Source organism: Augochlora pura, chromosome 6 (genome assembly GCF_028453695.1).
Source record: "Augochlora pura isolate Apur16 chromosome 6, APUR_v2.2.1, whole genome shotgun sequence".
Taxonomy (NCBI): Eukaryota; Metazoa; Arthropoda; class Insecta; order Hymenoptera; family Halictidae; genus Augochlora; species Augochlora pura.
This window is the reverse complement of record NC_135777.1, coordinates 865043-886488: the sequence shown is the minus strand read 5'-3', so window position 1 is coordinate 886488 and position 21446 is coordinate 865043. Positions and strand designations below refer to the sequence as shown.

The 21446-nt window shown below is 43.2% G+C and overlaps 1 protein-coding gene across 16 annotated transcripts in view; it reads right to left on the bottom strand.

Moving 5' to 3' along the window:
* Bru3 (CUGBP Elav-like family member bruno 3) overlaps nucleotides 1-21446 on the bottom strand; it is a 327799-nt gene that overhangs the window by 103523 nt on the left and 202830 nt on the right. For 13 of the 16 annotated variants that reach the window (XM_078184452.1, XM_078184457.1, XM_078184453.1 and 10 more), the window contains exon 1: nucleotides 3136-3799. The exons of the other annotated variants lie outside the window; for them this stretch is intronic. In XM_078184452.1, the coding sequence (XP_078040578.1) occupies nucleotides 3136-3186 (51 nt within the window). In that variant the 5' untranslated portion in view covers nucleotides 3187-3799. Of the gene's footprint in view, nucleotides 1-3135; nucleotides 3800-21446 lie in introns of those variants that run through there. 16 annotated transcript variants of the gene reach the window in all.

The following is a 21446-nucleotide window of genomic DNA, read 5'->3' as shown; positions in this document are numbered from 1 at the left end:
ATCGAGGAAAATTGATGTTAAGCGAGTTTATAGACAGTCAAAGTAAAACATGATAATTAACAGGTAGTTTTACGAATAATACTTTCTCGTTAAACGATAGAAAGTCTTACAATATTCAAAGAGAAATAAAAATCGGTTTCTCGATTCGAATAAATATTTTTATATATTTAAATTTTTATTTTATCTTAATTATTAAAGAAAACGTATTTCTGAGCAAGCGAACACACACTTTTCGAACGTACATTGCTTCGCGTCTTCGGAAAAAATTGATATTCAAGGTATTCTTCGTGGGCATGAACAATAGGGGAATAAGTAAGGAAGGAGATATGTAAATGACGCAATGAATGCGTCAAATTGTGTACAGGCACGAAAAGAGGGTACCGCAATTGCTTGGTATCGCATCGTCAGCGAAGTACACTTCATAGAAATTATTCTGATAAGGAACAAGAAAATTTCCTTCGCATTTGATGTATGGCGCTTTAGCATTGAACACTGCAACAGAAAACCGGTTATACGAGAGTTCTTTATTACACAGCGAGACATGATACAGTCTATACCGTCTGCTGGAATATTTTTTTAAATTTTCATAGAAAGAAACTAACAGTGTTAAAAGCGTAACTTTATGTGAAACTTTGCAGACATCTAATAACAATTAACTCGTACAACTATATCGAATATCGTGGTTAAAAAACGCGTCGACGGCCTTTCAACGTTCAATGTTTAGAGCCGAATAGTAATAAAAAAAAAAAACATTTCCATTTACGAAGTCTTTTCCTGCTACTGAATTTGGAAAAAGTCCATTTCCGGATAAGAATAAAGCCCGAGAGCTATACCTCTCTTCATAAAACATTCCGGGTTGCTTCCTCTATTGGAAATCTAGCAAAGGAAAACAAAACGAAAAAAAAAAAGAAAACGATTCGACAGAACAATATCGCGAAAGAAGTATCGAGAAATTGAGTTCTACACGCAACAACGACGCACTGTTTTGTTGCGTGAAAATATTATGCAACCGTTCGTAGCAATATTAGCTCGCAATTCTCGTTAAATGGGAGATTAAAATTTATTACGAATTTTTTCCTACGTTTCGCCACGCGCGCTAGTTTTATCACTCGAAATTAATGGGAATGTGTTATCTACGAAATTATGTTAAGGATTTCGTTCGCTCGGAAAACCATTTACATAGTTTTCTACGCGAACGGAGTGAAATATAAATTGCATTAACAGAATGCCGTAATTTAACATTTTAGATAAAGCAGCGAAAAGGAGAATTCAAAAGTTAAATTAATTTGAAAACCGTAATTTCGTTAATATACGTCTATTTTCAGTTTTGTTCTGAATTTCTGTAGATGAAAACATTTTTGTTATAAACTTTTTTCTTCTTAATTTTCCGTTAACTTCTTAACTTAGTATTAATCTTGCTCATGTTAGTACTCGAAGGTTCATGCTCTTCGCACTAAAATGTTCAAATGGGTAAAACACCCCTGCAATGATAAATCATATGCATTCTTGAAATAATTATTCTTTAATGATTCGATCGTAACGATTATAAGAATATTTCCAGTATAATATCATCTTCTTAACCACTTCAGGTACCGACCTCTTAGAGACACCAGTTGAATATTACGCATTCGTAGTACGTTCGCGCTCCTTCTAGAATTTATCTTTGCCATTTTTCAATATTTTAATCTACAATTACAATACACGCTTCAACCAGAATAAATATGAATATTATTAATTTATTTCTTCTTCCGTTGTCAAAGTACAGGAACGAAACTAAATAAAGGCGATGCAAGAAATAAGAATTGTCTAGTCTTATTAAAGAAAGCATTAAGAACAAATAAATGCTAATTAATTAAAGGGGTTAAAATACAACGCATCAGTCTAGATACCATCCCCACATTTCACATTCTTCCGGTTCCCCGTGTTCTCCCTTTAAAAATGTCCCCTCCCCGTCCAATTTCCTAGAAAACGATTAATCCCATGTTTGCGGGCTCCGAGATTTCCATAAACGGCGGTCGTTACGCCTAAAGAGATCAATTGGTAAAGCGATCGGATAATTATAAGTCTGGACACTTTTTAACCACTGTTCCAGTATAATCGGTCGCGTAAATGAAAAGCCGCTCGGGTTCGGGCGCGTGTAGCACGTTCTACCGGGCGATGTATATGTATCAATCCGGGTATCGCGTATGTTTCGGCTCGCTCGAAAGGCATTATCTGGTCCCGCGATAAAGATTCGCGTGATTCACGGAGCATGTTCGAGGCAGGACGAAACATAGACACGCCCGCTATTGAGCAGCTGCGTTTCTTTGCGTGCGCCCGCACGTACGCGTGCTCGATGCGCTCGCCGCCGCGCTCGCGCACGCATGCACACATGCACGCATGCACGCCCGTAGGCACACACGCACACTCGTGCGTCCACCGAAACACGCGTAGGATACGTGCACGTATACGTGCACACGTGCGGCGTGTCCGTCCGCGTATGCAAAGGTGGAGAGGGGGAACGGAGATGCTATTGTAAACGTTCGCGGCGCGTACAGCCTGTACGACATATGGATACACATAACGCAACGGTAGCACACATGCTCCCAGAAATAACCGCGCGTAAACAGACGCACGAAAATCTTTTACGGATTCGGGTGCGTGAGCGAGCGCCAACCGATGTAAAGGGGGCCACAGGGTATCGGCGAGGGTGAGAAAGAGAGACACGAGAGAGAGAGAGAGAGAGAGAGAGGGACAGCGTGCATGAAAATCCGAGGCGCTCGTAAACTTCTCGGATCCATGCATTTTCGCGGGCCGTCTATCGCGGGCGGCGTCTACACGGAAGAGAAGCATCGGCTCCGGCTTTTTACGATCCATCGTACGCGTTTCCTGCGCTAGTCATACGTCGCGAACGACTTCGTGACCAGAATCCCCCGTCTCGCGCATAAGAAAACACCGTCCGCGCGGGGAAACTTCGTTACATTTCAATAACACACACCCGGGGGTCTGGCCACTCGCGTCGGCGATCACGCGACCGAATATTCGATCGATCGGCGCGCTTCTCTTAATTAGAAAACACCGTGTCCGAGGGCGAGCGAGCGGAGGGGGCTCGCGGCTCGGTCTTGCGGTGATTTCGACGACGACGGTTCCACTCACCATTTGCAGGTCGTTTCGACGCGACGATACAACTTCCGCTATATGAACCATTGGTGACAGTTTCGACGCGCACGCTCGCGATCACGCTGAAGAAAAGTGATGTCCTCTCTCGGCTGGTGTAGAGTCACTCGGCGCAGCGAAACCAAACGGTACGGGATAAACAAAAACGGTGTTCACTGTCGCGTGTCCCCGGAATACGATCACGGCGCAGGACGGCACACAAGCGCGTTCAATTCGTCGCGCGAACACGCGCCGCCGTGATCCGGCGGAGCGTCGGTATACGGCACGTGTTTCCGACCGCGACTTTTCCACTACGCGAAAGAAGCTCGTCGCCGTTTCCCTCCTGTTTCTTTCTTCCTCGTCGGATTTCCTCGGTCCCCGCGTGCTCTTTCCTCGACTCCGCGTGCTCTTTCCTCGTCTGGTCGCTGCTCCACGCTTAAACGGCGCTCCCGCGCGCGAACCACGTACTCGTGCGAAGCGTGCGGACTTCCGCGTGGGTGTAGGCGAACGGGATTGTACGCGTGTGCATGTACGTGTACGCGTCCGTACGTGGCGGTGCGTTGATCGGAGAAGAGAGAGAGAGAGGGACAGAGTGCGCGGCGAGTGTGCGAAGGAGTAACGGAAGGGACAGAGCTACAGATAAAACCCCGAACGCAGCTCGTCCGCGACTGATTCCCCAGGCCTACACGCACCCTCTAGTTTTCTCCCTTTCATCCCCCACTACCCATCCTACCGACCGCCATCCCCCTACTTCCATCTCTATCCTCCTACTCCCACCCTATTCCCTCCCTATTACCCCTCTGCGACCCTGCCGGCCCTTCCTCCTTCCAATGTCCCCCTCTTTGAGTCTACGCACCCTCTGAAAGAAAGCCCACGCACCCTCCGAGCAGCCGATACACGTCCTTCTTGTTTTCTCTTTCTGTCCTGTCGTCCTTCGCTCTCGTTTTCCGAGCCTCTCTCACCCCTGCACATCGGTCTGAGCAAGTGAGCGAGAGAGAGAGAGAGTTCTCTTTCTCCCTCTCTCTTTCACCATCCTCGTCTCACTTTTGCTCCCTGTCTCCTGTTCTCGTAATTCACCCTCCGCCTTCCTTCATAACCGAGTCTCTCCCGATCCTGCTCTCTTTGTTCCGTCGATATCTCGCCTCGCTCTCTCCCTCTCCCTTTCTCTCTCTCTCTCTCTCTCTCTCTCTCTGCTCTCGTCTTATATCGATGAAACCCCATAGCATTCGGCCAATCAAAGGAGTGCGCGAGCACCCGGCCAAGACCCCATGTCGGTGTCCCCGAAAGAGAAAGAAATCCGGGACACGGCCGGGCGGACCGAGCCACTACTGGAAGAGGCGTACCAAGGGTTGCGATTTCATCCCTGGAAAAATGGCACAGCCTCCGTGCACACCTATATGTATACGTACACCTGCAACGACTCGGTCGTGACACGTAGAAATACGTGGAAATATGTAGAAATGTCTCGTATTTAGACACGTTTTGCGGGAAAGGAGATCTGATACCGTGGAATCTGATTTGCCGCCAGGGATCCCTGAAACTTGTGCTAAGATTATCACTCGTCTTGACACAAATATTTGCTCTACCCTCCTCCTGTCACACGCACACGCACACAAGCGCGTTTGCCCTGACGCCAAGAGACGAGTTCATTGATTAAGCACGCGAGTCCTTCGGATGACCTTGAGCTTGAAACTCAAGAAGATATGACGCACAGGAGTGCGCGCGCGTCAGTTTATGCCTTCGATGCGTGAAGGGGGACAGACCCAGCACAGCTGTAATGGGGAAACATAGCTTAGCTTAGGTCTCCCCAACAAAATTCTATGAAACGATATCCGCTGGAACGATACGCCGGCGGAAAACTACGTGTTCATCTGCAACCTTGTCTTTTTCTCTGCTTTTATGCTACGTTCGAAGTCGGAGAGGGAAAACAATGAAACAGGTGGACAAATCGTGTGCGGATCCTTATGTCGTGTGCAAAATTTTGTATTTTATTTTAGGCTATAGTTGGGTAAAATTGTATTTATATTAATACATCGCAGGCAACAGAATTCTTAAACTCTTCAAACTTTTTGCTTGCTTGTACTTGATCTACACATTTTTGCCACGAATTCATAAAATCGTCTAAAATCGCCTAAAATCGCCTAAAATCGTCTAAAATCGACGTCTATTTATGATACTCCTCGTAATTTAACGACGCTCATTCTAAAGCACCAAGACTGCGAGTTTTATGCATCTATGGCAAAAATGAGTAGGTCAAGTACAAACGAGGGAAGAGTTCAAAAGAGTTGAATGATACTGTTGTACTTGATGTGCTTACGTTACTAAACGAAGAAATACATTTTTCCCCGAGCCGTCTATTTTACACTGGACATATAAACATTTTATTCGCAATAAAGATACGTAGTCTGATCGCGAGAAACTGCCGGTAGATGGAGAATTTTCGCGGAAAGCAAGATTGGATGGCCGGCTTACATCACAGCACGCAACTCGTGTAACGTGGGAGGGGAGGCGGGTCGCTCCGTGCAATTTTGCGGTTTTAACGGATATAGCCGTTCATGATTAACGATGATTGCAAATGCGAGTCAACGGGCAGGAGTAACGAGGCATTTTACCAGGATAATCGGCCGATGCGCATCGCTTCGTTTCGAAGGAGGGGCATTCACATCACCGAACGAACGGCCGTCGTTAAAAGTTCCTTCATTATCAGCGGCATTCGGAAATCCGTTGCCACTTGGACCCCGGTCTCTCCGTATAAGGAGACAAACTGAAATCAGAGCGCAGCGCGTAGAAAGGGACAGAGAGAGAGAGAAAGAGAGAGAGATATGAAGCACGTGAATGGAGAGGAAGAACGCGGAAAGGACCTGCAGTTAACCTCTCGACTTCCTCCCTCTTTTCGACCAGGGATTTGTTGGTCCAGAAGGACCACTCGTATGTACATTCGCAAAACTCTCTACCGACCTCTTATCGCTACCCCTTTTCTCCGCCTGCACGGCATCATCCCCCCGTAGCTCGCATTTTTAAAGGGCGCACAAAAGCCACCGGAAATTGCTCCCGGCTCTTCCGACGTTACGAACGTCCTACGCCTGTCTTTTCCTCTCCCTCTCTCTCCCTCTCTCTCTCTCTCTCTTTCTCTATTCGTTCTCTCCCTGTTCCTCGTTTAGTCCGCGTTTCTTCTTCTCTGTTTTCTGCCCTCCTTTCTCTTTCTGCCCTCCTTCCTTTTTTTTCTGCCAACGACGATTTCACCGGCAAGGCACCTACCGAGGCGGCAAGAGTTCCAATAATGGCGGATTTGGATAGCGCCCGTGTCGATTCCTCGCCAATTGAGTCGCGGATGAACCATGCCGCAGACGACGACGCACGACACTCGGGGACCAAAACCCACCGAGCATTTCCCTCCCTGTCACCTTCGTCCCCCACAAGGATACGACACCCTCCACAATTTAATATTTTACGGGGGGTGAAGAATTAGTTATTTTCCGCGCGGCCCCAACAAAAGGGGATTTCGAAGATCCAGGCTCGGGTTATTAGGCAATGTTTGGGAATTCTTTCGAGAAGAGAAATATCGAGCAATTTGAAACTTTGGTGGGCTTGTTAAATTTTGTAACGTGTATTTAATTCGTAACGTGTATCCGGAATATTTTAAACAACGGGTCGAGGTGATTTATTTACCGAAAGAATATTCCTAGTCGGACATTAAAGTGCTATAATTTGAAACTTGATACCTTCGTTAACATTTGAGAAATGCGCTTAATTTTTGTTAAACAATCATTTTCATGATTATTGACAGATATAATTCTGATTATTATAGACGCTGACATATTCTACATCAACTGAAACGAATTTTGCTAGCATTATTAACAAGAAATTTGTTTAACATCATCCCCGGAATGAAGAAAATGAAACCGAATGTTGACGATTTTGTAAATCTTCGATAACTGATAATAGTTTACCTATTTGCTTGAAAAGTAGAAACGAAAGGTTCGAGAAATGTAATTACTTATTTCCCGACTTGAAACAAGTTTAATTCCGACCCTTGGCCAATAAGAACGTGTTTACAATACAAATGGAATATCGCAGATGTCCAATATCGGTGTTCCCTCTGGTTTCTGTAATAAGAAAAGAGATCTTGTTTGCGTTCTCCGTGTCGGGAAATTACTTCGTTCTCTATGACAGCGCAAATTATTTCTGCCAATAGAGAGCAAGAGAGATAAAGAGAGAGAGAGAGAGAGAGAGAGAGAGAGAGAGAGAGAGAGAGAGAGAGAGAGATCAATGAGAAGCAACATCTTTCGAAACTGTTGACAAAATATTTACTTAGCCGGTAGGGCAAAGCCGGGGAACAGCCGTCGAAAGGGGACCGAGTGAAAGTTCGCGAGGAAAACTTGAACGAGAACCGGGCCGCGTTGCTTTTTGATGACCTTAGGGTTACTTCGCCGCGGAACGATGAGGTTCTGGGAAGGACTTTGAAACTCGGAACGTCGATATGGAAAGTAAGAGATCCGGGGGACGTTATGGATTAGGCGATCAATCTCCCTTGGGAACGACAGAAAATCCCGGGCACGGGGGGGGGGGGGGGGGGTGGGGGGTAGGCCAGATAAAAAACGTTCCGTCATTTCCCCTATATTGCTATTACAAACCCGATAAATATATATTCCACCGATCGGTCCGGATTCTCCTCCGACATTAATTAACGAAATATCCGTGCTTAAGCAGTTACTTACCGATGGATATAAGACAGAGGAGCGAAGGCGAATCGTGGGCAATGCTGATGAAATGTTCCGAGAAGAGAACGTCGTTCCAGCTGCTTAATCATTTATCCTTCCCTCGAATTATTGATCACCGTTTCTTTTCTATGTAGTTCGCGGAGGTTCGATGAAGTCGGCATTAAAAGGGAATAAGCAAGCTATACTATAACCGTCTTTAAGAAGTTGACGATTACTGGGTCATACGCTTATATGTCCGTTTGTAATTATAGCTCGCGCATATGTTAAATCGTGAACGTTTCTCAAGTCTTCTGCGACGATCGTGTTTCATTTTAGATCGGAAAATTTATTTTTGAACCGAGTCGCATTTTCAATATAAGGTAACGTTTATTCCTAGATCGGTCGTTTATTTTTCATTTCACTACAGGAGCTTTAGTCTGCCTATATGTACGTCCTAGTAATTATTAACACGTTAAGTAATCTGTTTGACAATTTGTCAAATTTCTAAAAGGTTCAAGAGCTAGAAGATATTTCGCGTAGCGACGGAATCTCGCGCAGACGATTAGTTACGTCACGCGTGAACGCGTGTCCCGTGCCAGTGTCCTGCCCCGGAGCTTTTTTCGGATATTCGATCCTCCGGTTCGCATTAACTCGTATTAATTCGATAGAATCCCGTGACGTAATCGCACGCGATCGATTACGTCACCGGGCTGGCAGCTCAATGCGAAGTCGATCGATCTCCCATAAATTACGGATGATCCTCGACTAGCTACGAGACGTCCACTCATCCCCTATCAAGCACGGGTCGTCTGTCGAGTTGCGGCTGCAACGACTAAGCCCTTTATCTGACCCTACCAGATCCTTTTCGTCCCGCGAATCTTCATCGGATCCACTCGGTCATGTCATATGCATTCGTTCTAATAACTGGTACCGCGCCACCACCTAAAACGTTCCGCGCGGATAAGCTCTCTCGAAAGGTCTCGCACAAAAATCTCGTCTAATGAACGAAATCTGCTTACGCAGCTTGTCGCCGTCCACAGAAAAGACAACTTACATCACAGTAGCAAAGCTGGATCGTAATATTCGCTAGATTTTTATTCAATTCTTGCTTTTCGTATTTATCGAACCCTTTACTTTTAGTTTGATCTTCTTAGCGGAATTAGTGCAGATTAATAATAATTTCAGCTCGCTACTGAAAAATTAGAGTCCAGGTACCTTTGTAACCGTGGATTAAAATGAATATCAAAGGGTTTAAACTGTTCCAGGACAATTGTAGACTACAGTGTATTACAAGACATTCTTTGCAATCTATGTTTCGATAAAATTTTATTTTATCAATTCTCTAGTGATTTATAATTGAGATTTGTCGCCCTCTTAATGTTCAGTTATCTTCGACACCGACTAATTTACGACGAATGATAGCACTGTCTAGTTTAACTATGGATAGCACGAAAACAAAGCCGAAATTGCTATTTTCATTTTCCAAATAGTTTATCCTCGTTTACGAAATTGTTACACGTACCGTATTTCGAGCACATTTTGTACATGCTATTTCCTATGCATGAGAAATACGCAATCGCGTATAGTATACGGGAGAACTCGTGGATGCGCGAGGCGCGTCGCGGCACCGCGCTAGCGTTTGTTGTTCGTAAACAATCCCAAGTTGTCACAATGCCATACGTCAGTGACTTCGATGCCACGGAAACAGAAGACGGTCGTCGCGCGCGGTACAGCGAGCTCGTCGGAACGTAGAAGTGAAAGAAATCAACCCTTTCTGTGCTAAACAACGTTTTTGATTATCTAAAAAATAAAGCTTTAAATATTTGTTACGAAAATTACTTGATTAAAGTATTCGTTTTCCAACAGATACATTAATAATTTTAAAGTAGCCTAAAATAATTTTCATTTGATGAAAATTTTAATAGCAAGAATTCTTTCAGAATAAATTAAGATAAAATACGAATAAAAATGTGACACCAGGAATTGCAGAAGGATTATAAATATTCGAAAACATCAACGAGTATTAAACGCTTGGGTTCAGTTTTTCCTGTTTTGCAAGGTCTAATTGTATTCGATTAAAACTTTGATGAATCTCGGAGAGGCGAATACAACGCGGAAACAAGAGACACGGTTGTCAGAATTTGAATATCCGTGTAAAGAAAATTCCACGAAGTTGCAATGACAGTTCAATCTACGGCATCGCGGATAGCGCAACTTCTTCGAAAGTGGGAATAAATGTTTTCCAGTTATAATATTCAGAACGTTGCGACGCAACTGGTGGAAGAAAATCCAGGTCAAACCTCGCGAGAAATACCGGCAACGTTCGTGCAACCATAATTTGCATGTCGACGAGATGATGGTACTTTGCGATGTACGGTAACGTCGCGGCAGACAGACAAGAGGTCTTCCAAAGACGAATCTTCCCGAGTATTACAAACGCGGCGACGACGAACGTAACAGCGGCAAAATTATTTTTCTCTCGTTGATGAGATTAGTATGTAATTTACCAGAAGTTGAAATTACGCGCACCGAGTATTCGCGTTAACAGTTAACACTGTGACTAAAGAAAATTTTACAAACGAAATGTCTAATCATCGAAAGGTATTGTTAACTATTTTAATATTATTAATATTTTATAATTTCGTTAAGAATTTTAATGTGGAAAAATATTGCTTAGGTTTCTCTTATTGATCTTAATAGTCTATTAATAGATTTCCAGCAAATAAAATGTTAAATTTACATAAATTTACAATTTAATATAAGCATTATTTCATGCTCGGCGATTTTTCGTGATATTCTGCCAGCGTGTCCGCTGTTTAGAGAACGTTTAGGAACGAAAATATCGAACAGTGTTATAGGAAAGTGAGAACAAGTGTCGCACGCCTGTTGAGCGAACATGTTAGCGGCGACGTGTTTTAGGGAGACGCGAAGGTTGACGGTGAGGCGTTGTTCTGCCTTCGGCAAGAATTTATGGCGTGGCCTCGCAGCTTGCGTGCCGGGTTGGAAAGAGTGTGAATCAGTCTAAACATAGGTGTCGTCGGGTGACAACTGGTGACCAGGTTGGGTCATCCTGTTGTTGATTGTCGCGCCGATGTTAATTTAGAACGGAATCGCACGGAAGCGCGAGGAAATAATCTTTTCGAAATGGTTGAATAATAATTAAACGTATTACCTACTAAAAATGGGTGTATTATAATATAATATAAAATTAACGTTTTCAACAGATAATTGAAAAATGTTATGCAATACGTATTTAGACGTCCATCAGACTCTAACAGAATACGTTTTTCTTACAAATATAGATAACGTTGTATAAGGACATTCATTATTCACATATTTGTACACAGCTGTTCGAGATGAAATTGTCCTGTCACTGGTAACAGTGCTACAAATCGAGGTTTCGAAAGAAAGTAGATTTTAACGTTGTCAGGGATGGGTATCGATTCCGTGGAAGCACGGGTCTCCGGAGGATATTGCAAAATCTGATCACGGACGATATTATCACGGCACGTATATCTAAGCCAGATATTATTCATATATCGTATACGTTGTAAAGAAGAAGCTACGGGGGCAACGGTGAATGTGTTAGTCGGACTTCTGGTAACCCCTCGGTCGCCCCAACCCACCCGTAGATCCTTTTACCAAGGTTTCTCGGTATCCAAGTCCCGCGATTAGCAACCCTTCGTAACTCGTTGCCTCGGTACTTGCTCCGCCGACCCCTTCGGCCTATGACTCTTCAATATCCTTTGGGCTGCCCCGATTTTCCAGATCCCTTGGCTCACGTTTTACGACTCTTTCCGCTTAGCACAGTTCCCGTAGTCATCATTTATTTCGACCTCTCTCTCTCTCTCTCTCTTTAATCAACTCTCTTCTTTCATCGAATGTCGTCCGGGTTAGTTTTCTAATAATCATCGAACCGAACTATAACTCTTCGTTCGTTATCCAGCATTATTTCGCGCGCGTGTGTGTGTGTGTGTGCTGGTTATCAAAAATCAATAACGATACACGAATTATCTCTCTCTCTCTCTCTCTGCTATAACGGTGTTCTTGTTCCGAGCGGGGGAACAACCGACAGCAACGTTTACGATTTATGTATTTGAATAATTGACGGAAACGCAACGTAATCCGCGTCATTTGCAGCGGATGCGTTAATAAATACGCTTTTCGTTATTAGTGCACAAGTATTATCGTATTTCGAATCGTCGATGCGCGGAATACCGGTCTTATTCAAATTTTGTTCTCCTGTTACGGCAATTGTTATAATCTAATGACTTGTTTTCGTATTTTAACGAGGTATTGAATATCTTATCGAATCGTTTTTAAGCGGATAACATTAATGTTGTTATTTAGCGAGAAGGAAGTGTTCTGAAAAATTACTGTAAATGTTTAGTTGTTTTTGATAAAAAAATTTATAATTACAAATAGAGATATAAAGATTATAAATATTTCATACGCCAACTAAAGATTCCCTGTTGCAAAAGTAGGGTAGTAACAGTTAATTTCTTGACATTCAAATGCATTTGAGAAACATGCATACACTGTATACAAATGTAGAAAAATGCAGTGTAATTATAAGAAACGAAAATGAAATGAAAATGTCTCTCCTCTTTCAATAATTCAATATTTCTGTCAAAAACGCACCAAATCCGCAATCCACTCGTAACACTAAATATTCTTCCTTTTTGTGAAGCACAACCAAACTATTTTCGTACACGTAACACAGCGGTAAGATAAGATCGAAAGTAATAAAAATAGACTTTCTTCCCGATGATCTCGAATAAAAGCCGACCGAGAGCGATTGTTTCCGAGGGGGGGAACGCGAAACGGACAATGGCGGCCCCGCGGGCTAATATATTAATCCGTCGATGGTCCGATCAGCGAGGATTCCGACAACGAGGCTTGTATCTCGATAAGCCAGAAGGCGAAAGCGGAAAGCATAGATTACAATCGGGCTCGAATCGGTGACCAGACCGATTGAGCGTTGAAAAAGCGCAGCGGAGTAGAAGTCGGGCCGGAGCGCGGTTTCAAAGGGGAGAAAAAAATTAACAGACGCCGCGTGCTCCAAGGGTGGGCTTTAGGGAAACGAGGGAGAAGGAGTGGGGAGATCCATCGGAACTACTCCAGGTGCGTTAAAAGTTTCACCGGCTGCGCGCGAGAGCTCGAACAACTTTTACATATGTCTACGCATATCTCCGATCGAATTTCCCGGACTTCCTTCTTTGATTATCGCGCGTACGTGGGAATCGCTACGTTTGATCGCCGTCTGCCCGTAATTCGTTTATATGCTAAATCAATCCGACCGAGTTTCGCTAGAATTTTTAGCTTCATTATCCTATTTAAATTTATAGTAATTACGTCAGGGGTTACTGAATAAAAATATGTACGTATCTTTGGAAACTACGCTGTAGTACAATATTTTTATTATCGGGAAAGTGTAAAAGAATTTAATTGCATAATTCAGTAAAAAGAACAAATTTCTAAATCAGTTATAGAAAATACAAAGTAAATAAAAATATGTTTCTCCTTTTTATAATTTGTCTAATTATTGTGAACGTTTTGATTTAGGAAATTAATTTTATATTTAATAAATTTTCACATACTCCAAAAATGTTAAAAATGAAAACTTTAATAGAAACGTCCTCTAAAATGTATTTCAGTGGAACGCATGGATCGGTGGCATTTTCAATAAATATTTACACGTTTACACATACGAAATGAACATTCGTTATTAAATGTTCGTGAACGTATAAAGCTGAAATGAATATCTTGAGGCAACTGAAATATTAAGTTACCGGAATCCTTGGTGGAATATTAAATTTCGCGGCGCAAGGAGGTTTCACGCGTAATGAATTTCTTGTTAAAAAGTGTTTATACAATTCTCTCTTGAAACGTAGCACATGTCTTTGTTTCACGGTGAATTGTCTCGTGCCCGTGTAAAGCGATATTGTTTTAAACGCGGCACGGATAAATGCATTTTTCGAATCAGATGGTAGATCTAGCGATAAAAACATGAAAGGTAGATTATTGTGACGAGTAATGCGGGTATCAAAAATTTTCAGGAATTCTATTTTCTCGATGGGAACATTCGGACACCGGGACTTCGTAAATTAATTAAGGTAAAGCCGTGGGTCTCGTTCCTTTCATTTCGCTCCCCAGTGTACCTAATATTGGCTATAAATAATGGAATTATGTTACTACGTCACCGCGAGGGAAAAAGGGAGACGGTTCCGCTTCAGCTTCGTACCCTACTTCGGCCTCCCTTTTCACAACACCGAAATCTACGCCGGTTTCATTTCGATATTTCCATTATTCGGAATTAAAACACTTAACTCTACGCAAAACTATTGTAATAGAAATTCAAAGAGGAGCGGAGGCTCGAGATTCAATTACCAATTAAAGCGAACGCGTTGCTTGAAAACACGGCTCGACGCGATATTTAGTCAACCATTTCTATTTTAAACGACAAAAGCGGTAAATAGCATTTTTAAATATTTTAATTTAATACTACAAAAATACATACGTACATGTGATTTTACTAACACAGAATTAGTTACACGATTCTATTTTTTAACATTTATAAACCAAAATATAACCTCAAAATACACATGTTTTCGCGCTAGGTTCAAATGAGAAAAAAAGTGAGTTTTTATTTGTTCTGTCATTTTAAGTAAAATTAGAAAAATGCAATTTATTGTTTAATAGTCCGTCCATCGTGAAAAATAAATTCAAATGATTTGGTTCAGTTTTAAAAGATTAATTGCGCTTTAAGGTACGAAATCCGTACTTTCTGTAGAATTGCAAAGTTTCGGGATACAATTAACCTTTTTTGCCAACAATGCATGATATTGATTTGTCAGTGTCGTATGATAGCTCTTCGTGCATAACTGCTCGGAACCGGGAATAAATTGCAAATAGAATGGCAACGATATTAGACGGCGCAGGCTATACTTGCTAGGCCAGCTACCTCACGGCCGGCAATTGTTGATATTGACCCAAAGGTTTTAACGACGACATGCTCCGCTATCTTCGTTCACAATTAAAGAATAGATTGTCGGTATGTGCATACGATGATTATGATCGACACGAATTAGGTTCCATTAGAGAACCGTAGATAGAAAGGGAATGTATGAGTTATCGTTCGTTATCAGTGGCGGCGACAACAGCTCGATTGAATATTTCATCAAATACCTTTTTACGCGAATGGATTCGAAAAAATACATAGCAGTGATATTATTTAAAAATTAATAACATTTTCTTAATACTTTCACGGCAACAACCCTAACAATTGACGTGGAGCTGAAAGTATTTTATTTAATGAAATTAAAAATTAACGGGTTAATTGCTTGTACGACAGAAAAAGTACAAAATGCTCAAGAATTATCGAACAATTTTCGCAATTTTCACAATTTTATGCAAATCTCGCATAATATATTCGAACACAAAGTGCAGAATTATGCGAATAAATATATAGAATAACTTACTAAATCAACTAAGAAGAATTCATTGCAATAATTATTCTAGACAAATAATTATTTGAAACAGTTTAAACAATGCTTACCTAGCAAAGTGTATAACGTAATCAATATTTTAATTTCGTTCGTTCTTTAATTATGGAAACAAGCAAGTTTATACTTTTGTAAAATGTTCACAGCTCGATCGCGTTTGAAAGGCGAGAGTTTAGCGTAACGCGTTATCGTTCGAATAAAATGTTTCCATGGTTCCATGGCTTTACCAAGGAAATGATAAACAGGGCGCATCGTAGCCGCGGCGCGCCGTTACGGAACGTAATTTTTGTTTCCGTTAATGAGGAAGAGCAAAGAAGCAGAACAGTTCTCTTCGACGTTAACGTTCACTTTACTCGGCGCCCTTTAATTATCCGGCACGGCGTAATCGCGGAGACCCGGGATCAACATCGTCGCGTTGCAACGTTCTGTCGTCGTCTTAATGAAATTTTTACATTCTTTCTAACGGCGTCCTGACGAACGAGGCCAATCGATTGCCGGGGGACATCCGCATATAAAAACTGTACACCGTCCTGTTTCCCCTGCTAATGGCGCCCGCTCGTGCGTAAACTCTTTATTATGTCGCGCACTCGAACGAATTCAACGAAGAATCGATAATTTTCAAATTTCTGTCTCCTACCATCTTTTAATAACGCCGCGCCTCCTATTTTGCGGTCCGTTAGGCCGCATCGCTTACAGCTCACGATTATTCTTCGCTCGGCCATGTAAACAACACACTTTTATAATTTATCATCCTTCCCTTCCCGCCCCGGTTTCGACGGTTTTCTTTCTTTTATACGCGATGTTTTATGAACCGGCGATTTCACTCGAATTTGTTCCACGACGCATACCACTCGCGGCAAAGATTAATTTTTGAAAGAAAAAAATGTTTCGCGAATCTTCGCGGTGTGTTTAACGTCTTTCAACGGAATATTCGAAGAGAAAATACGATTGTATGATAAAACAATAATCGATATCAAATGAAATTTTGCACGTTAATTTTTCGTAACGACAGCTTTTAATCTGAGAGTCTTTATTTTTAGTCTTTCGGAGCTGTAAATTTTTGAGAGGTTATGATAATTCTTACGAATTCCGTAAGTCGAACAAACGATAAAGCAGAGGTTCGTCGATTCCGTAACCCGCGGCGACGGTCCTGGCAAAGGTTGCCCAGCATTAAAGCGCTCGCTCGCCGCGCGTGTGTACAGTTTGCGCAAGTCTGGTGTTAATTTGTCGTTAGCTAAGAGTTGGCCGCTTGTCAGTGACAGCCGGATGCGAGGGCGGCATTGTTGAGGTCGTGTGGCGAGGGGTGGGGCCGCGCGAAACGGGAGGAGGGCTGCAGAGAGAGAGAGAGAGAGAGAGAGAATAGGAAAGAGGGTCGCGCAGAGGCGGTTAGGCGTCGGAAGCTGAATCGGCGGAGGGTGGTTTGATAAGTCCGATCGTGGAGCACGGGAACCGGCTCTCGTATCGAGGTCCGACGCGAAAGGTTGCGGTCAAGGAAAGAAGACAGAACGCGCCACCCTATGATACCCGACAGAGTGGCCTACACTGTGTAGAGCTCTGTAACTTATGATAAGCCGTAACACCGATTCCACGAAACAAACATTAACACAATGAAAATGAAACAATAGGTTTTTTAAAACTTTATTTACTTTTAGTGTTATATTATATAACTAATCTCGTCACCGGAATTTAATTTAAATAGATAGATAATTTTTATTTAAAATAGACTTTTTCTTATGACTGAACTCACAAACTCGATGATTTTATATCAAATTCAAACGAATTCTGGATAATTTGATGGTTGGCAATTTTTGAAGAATTTTTGAATATATATTGATATTTTTCAAGCTATAATGATATTTTTCAAGATTTCAAGATATCCTTATTGTAGAAGAATTAAGAGTCCCCAGGATGTTAATTACGAGATACCCGGCTATCTCGCTCGGGTATTTCCGCTCGACCCGAGTGTCTCGTGGCTACTCGGGAACCCACGCGGGTCAGATGGGTACATCAGATACCCATCTGATACGAGGTAAAAATACTTATTGCGGGACGCTTTTCTGGAGTATAAGATTATCATTGAAATGCGTTGGTGTTTAATATTTATGCTATTGCCCGATAGATCAATGTTTCTAGATAATACAATGAACGTTTAAATATTTATTTAATACGAATAAAAGATAATATTAAGCACGAAAGCCAACTGTTCCATAAATCGGGACCCTGACGAAATTGTTATATAACATTATTTCTCTCAGTGAATAAAGAAGAACGTTGAAAAATAGGGGCAGATTTTCTCCAGCCAATTTCCTACGCTGCAACTAATTTTCATTGCATCGCGTTGCTACCGTTTCAAGCAAGGGTCACAATTCAGCATCGTTTCATAATAGGTACTCTTACCCTTACCCTAGTCGAGGCGTACCATCCTACAGGGGTGTTTCGCCGTAGCAAGTGTAGCCGGACTATCGAAGACATGGTGAAACAAAGAAACGTTATGGGTTGGTGTTGGCGTAGGGAACCGATGGTGATGCAGAGGCCGATGGTGTACACGAACACACACCGATGTCGGTGGCCGCGCGGCAATGGCGGTGTGGTGCTTGCGCGCCTTGCGCCGTTCCCGCGCTGAATTATTGAGATGCCACCAGATCGATGTCACAAAAAGAAAGCGGCCGTGCGGCTTGAAATGACGGGCTTTCGCGTCACTCATACATTATGCACGCGGCCGCTTCTACGGCCCGCGCGCTACCAGTATTCGTGGGTTGATACACAAAAAAAAAAAAATAGAAAGAAAGAGAACGTGCCGTGCTGCACCCCTCCCCCCTTTCGCCTCCCCCTGCTTGTACGTAGTACACGCGGCGTAGTAGTTCCCTCTTGGCTTTTTTTCTCGTGATTACGAGGTGGACTCCGGTGACTAGCAGTCCGGGGAGGAAGGCAAAGAATGGCGGCGAGGTCAGGTGCGATGAAGGCCTTTGTCTTGTTTTTTTTTTCATACGCGCCGGAGATGGGGTGCCACGGACAAGGGAAAACGCCGTCAGGTTATTTTACAAATCGTCGAGTCGCGGTGTCGTTGCGTCGCGTGACCGTGCCTTGTAGGATACATTTTGTTGCGAGTAAGTAATGTTGGCTGCCCGCCGAACGGTGAACATTTTGAAATATTGCTTGAATTTCGAGGAACACGAGGAGAGACGGAGAGAAGAAATTTGGAACATTATCAGCAACTAACTCTAGGATTTTCTCGAGAGAAAGTATTTTTAAAAAAAGGAATTTATGTAGCTAGAATTTACGACGAAATTCTAGAATAATTGATCCGAAACCAAAATGTTTAAAGACTCTGCGGATGGGGTCGAAGGTACAAAGAGACGGGAGAGTCGGCGTTACAGAGACCGGGTCTCGATTCTTCTCGAGGAATCGAGAATTCTTGAAATCTCTCGTCGATAAGACGCCCCGGCGAAAACATGCCGAACGGATCGGGGGTGCCTTCAGAAAAGGATCAGCCAAGTGTTTAACCAAATTGTAAGAGCCATTAGGTTGGAAAATGCGAGACCCGTGTTCAACGATGCAGGCGTAATACTTTATTCCTCGTATTGCTCGCTTGAGAATTCCGCGGAGCATGACGGGACACCGCTGCCGCGGAGGAAGAAAGGAAGAACAACTATACATCCAGGTCAGATACTATATTCTTGACGTTCGCGCGGACGACGCGCCGCGACGACGGGGAACAGGGTGGAAAAGCGATCGCCCATTCGCACGCGTGCACGGCAAATAAGGTTCGTCTCGACTGGAACCGGGAACGCGTTTGAAAGTATTTCGCGATACAAAGGCGCGGCGCATGCTAATAAGATTAAGGCAAATGCTCCCCGTAATGCCTGGGATTATGAGAACGTCACGTTTCCATCTTTAGGGGTATTAGGTACGGATCAAAGTCGCTGCCACTGCGTCACCGTTGCTGCAAACCGTGCACGTACACAATCGGAGGGAAACTCGAGATTTAGCAGTAAACTCGGCTGAATCGCTGACATCTTCCGAGAGACGTCGCATTTCTTCTCATATTTATTTCAGTTTTCGTAACTCTGCTCTTCCTGGTATCCTTCTTATATGGTAATTCTGTCGATTCTTGTAAATAAATATTTTTAAACTGTAATTGATTTTGTAATAATCGAAAGCAGTTATTCTAGTTTTACAAATTATAAAGGAGCTCCAAGTTTCAGAAAATATCAAGGGTACTAAAGCCGACATAACCTAACATTCGAAGAAACAGAAAATTTTGCTCCGATACCTCGCTTTCAATACTTATTGCAATACTTGCCTTTAATACTATAGCAAAATTAAGTTGCCTACGATTTAAATTTGTTCATTTTGAATTTCTCAATTTCTTTTTTAAGAGAACCACGACATGTGGACACGAAAGAAGGTTAAAGTACAACGTGCTATAATTTACTGGAAAAACGTATTGCATATTTTTGTTTTGCAACGAGAAACACAGGAGCGGCGTCGACTTAGTTTACGACGTAATATTTCGTGGATAAAAATGGCATAAACGGGTAATGGACCCAGGAATAAGACTGCGGAGGACAGAATATAGAGGAGCGGTGAGAGTATGGGGTGCAAAGGTATAAGGCGAGGGTGGTAGATATTGAGGGCAGCAGATATCGACTGGAGGGACACATCCACGGGGGTTTCGCAACGGAAGAGAAAAGGGAGAGAGAGAGAGAGAGGGAGAGGAGAGCCCAGTATCTTATGTAATATTTACCCCTCCTCCGTTCCTTGTCGCACCTCGCGCTACGTGCATCTTCTTACGCTCTTTCGCCCTCGCCTCCCTCGACCGCGCCTCTTTCTATGGTTAAACACATACCTCGTTCGCCCCCACCCGCCCCTCCTTCCTTTTCGGTTCGGTCTACGACCTCGTATCAGTATCTAACCACCGTTCGCGCATTCTTTTGTTTACCCAGCGATAACTATCATCGATTGTTACGACGGCCATTATTTTAAGTCGATAATACCCTCGGGTGTAATAGGTTCATGGAAACTCCCAAGGCCGTGTTGCTCTCTTCCTCTTCTACACGGTGCACGTTCCGTATCGCGCCGGGTATCGTCGGATTCTACCTCGATTCTATCTAGTCTCGGAGCTATTATTAATTGTTAGCATTATTAGAACGAGTAGATTGAATAAGTAAATGTTTTTGTCCTGTTTTATGCGTTCGCGATCAAGCGATTAGACGAAATACGAAGCGGCAGAAACATTTAACCCTTTGCACTCCGAAACGTTCTACCAGTTGGCTACTTATCCTCGTATTATTTAGTATAATTTTGGAACCAAGTGACACGCACTGTACAATTATAGTATAATAACTGACACCCGCTGTTGAGGGCAATAGCTATAACTGGGGTTACAGTATGAAATTTAAAATAGAATTTATTGCTCGAAAGTGTAAAACTGAAGAGGGCGATCCCAGGATCGTACAAATGATCATTTTTGTGGATCGCATGGGGGTTAAGCGGGCGAATCAATCGAAGTCGGAGAGAACGTCGCCCGTTCCCGCGACCGTGGCATTAATCGTATCATTGCCGTAGATAAATGGTCGCCGCCATAAATTCCATTCGTACGGGACCGCGGGCGCGCTTTAATAGGGATCAATTTCGTCGCCGATTAATATGCTGTGTTATTAATCGCGTTCATCTAACCGGGCTACTAATTATAGAAGTAAGCTGCGCACGGAAAACGAGGCGAAAGTACGGAGGGGTGAATCTAATTGCCGTTCGATACTCGAGAGCGAGACACTTAATTCGGTTCCCTCCTGCTTTGTTTTCATAGCCGCCGCCGCGCAACCCTACTCTTGTCCCTGTCCTCCACTCTCTCTCTCACTGTCTCTCTCTCTGGCTTTTTTTTCATCCCTCTACCCAGTCACTTTGCCGTTCCATTCAGCGAGGTTGCACGGTAATCAGGTTGCCGCTTAATGCCCGTGAAACTAAATAAAAATGCAATAGAGCGTCCCTAGGTTATCGAAATCCACTTTTCCGCGCGGCGCAGCGCGCGCGGACCGGCGCGAGTGCCCGTGCCCCCCGCGCGATATATCGATTCACCGCGTCCACCTTGAGCGACCGATGACCA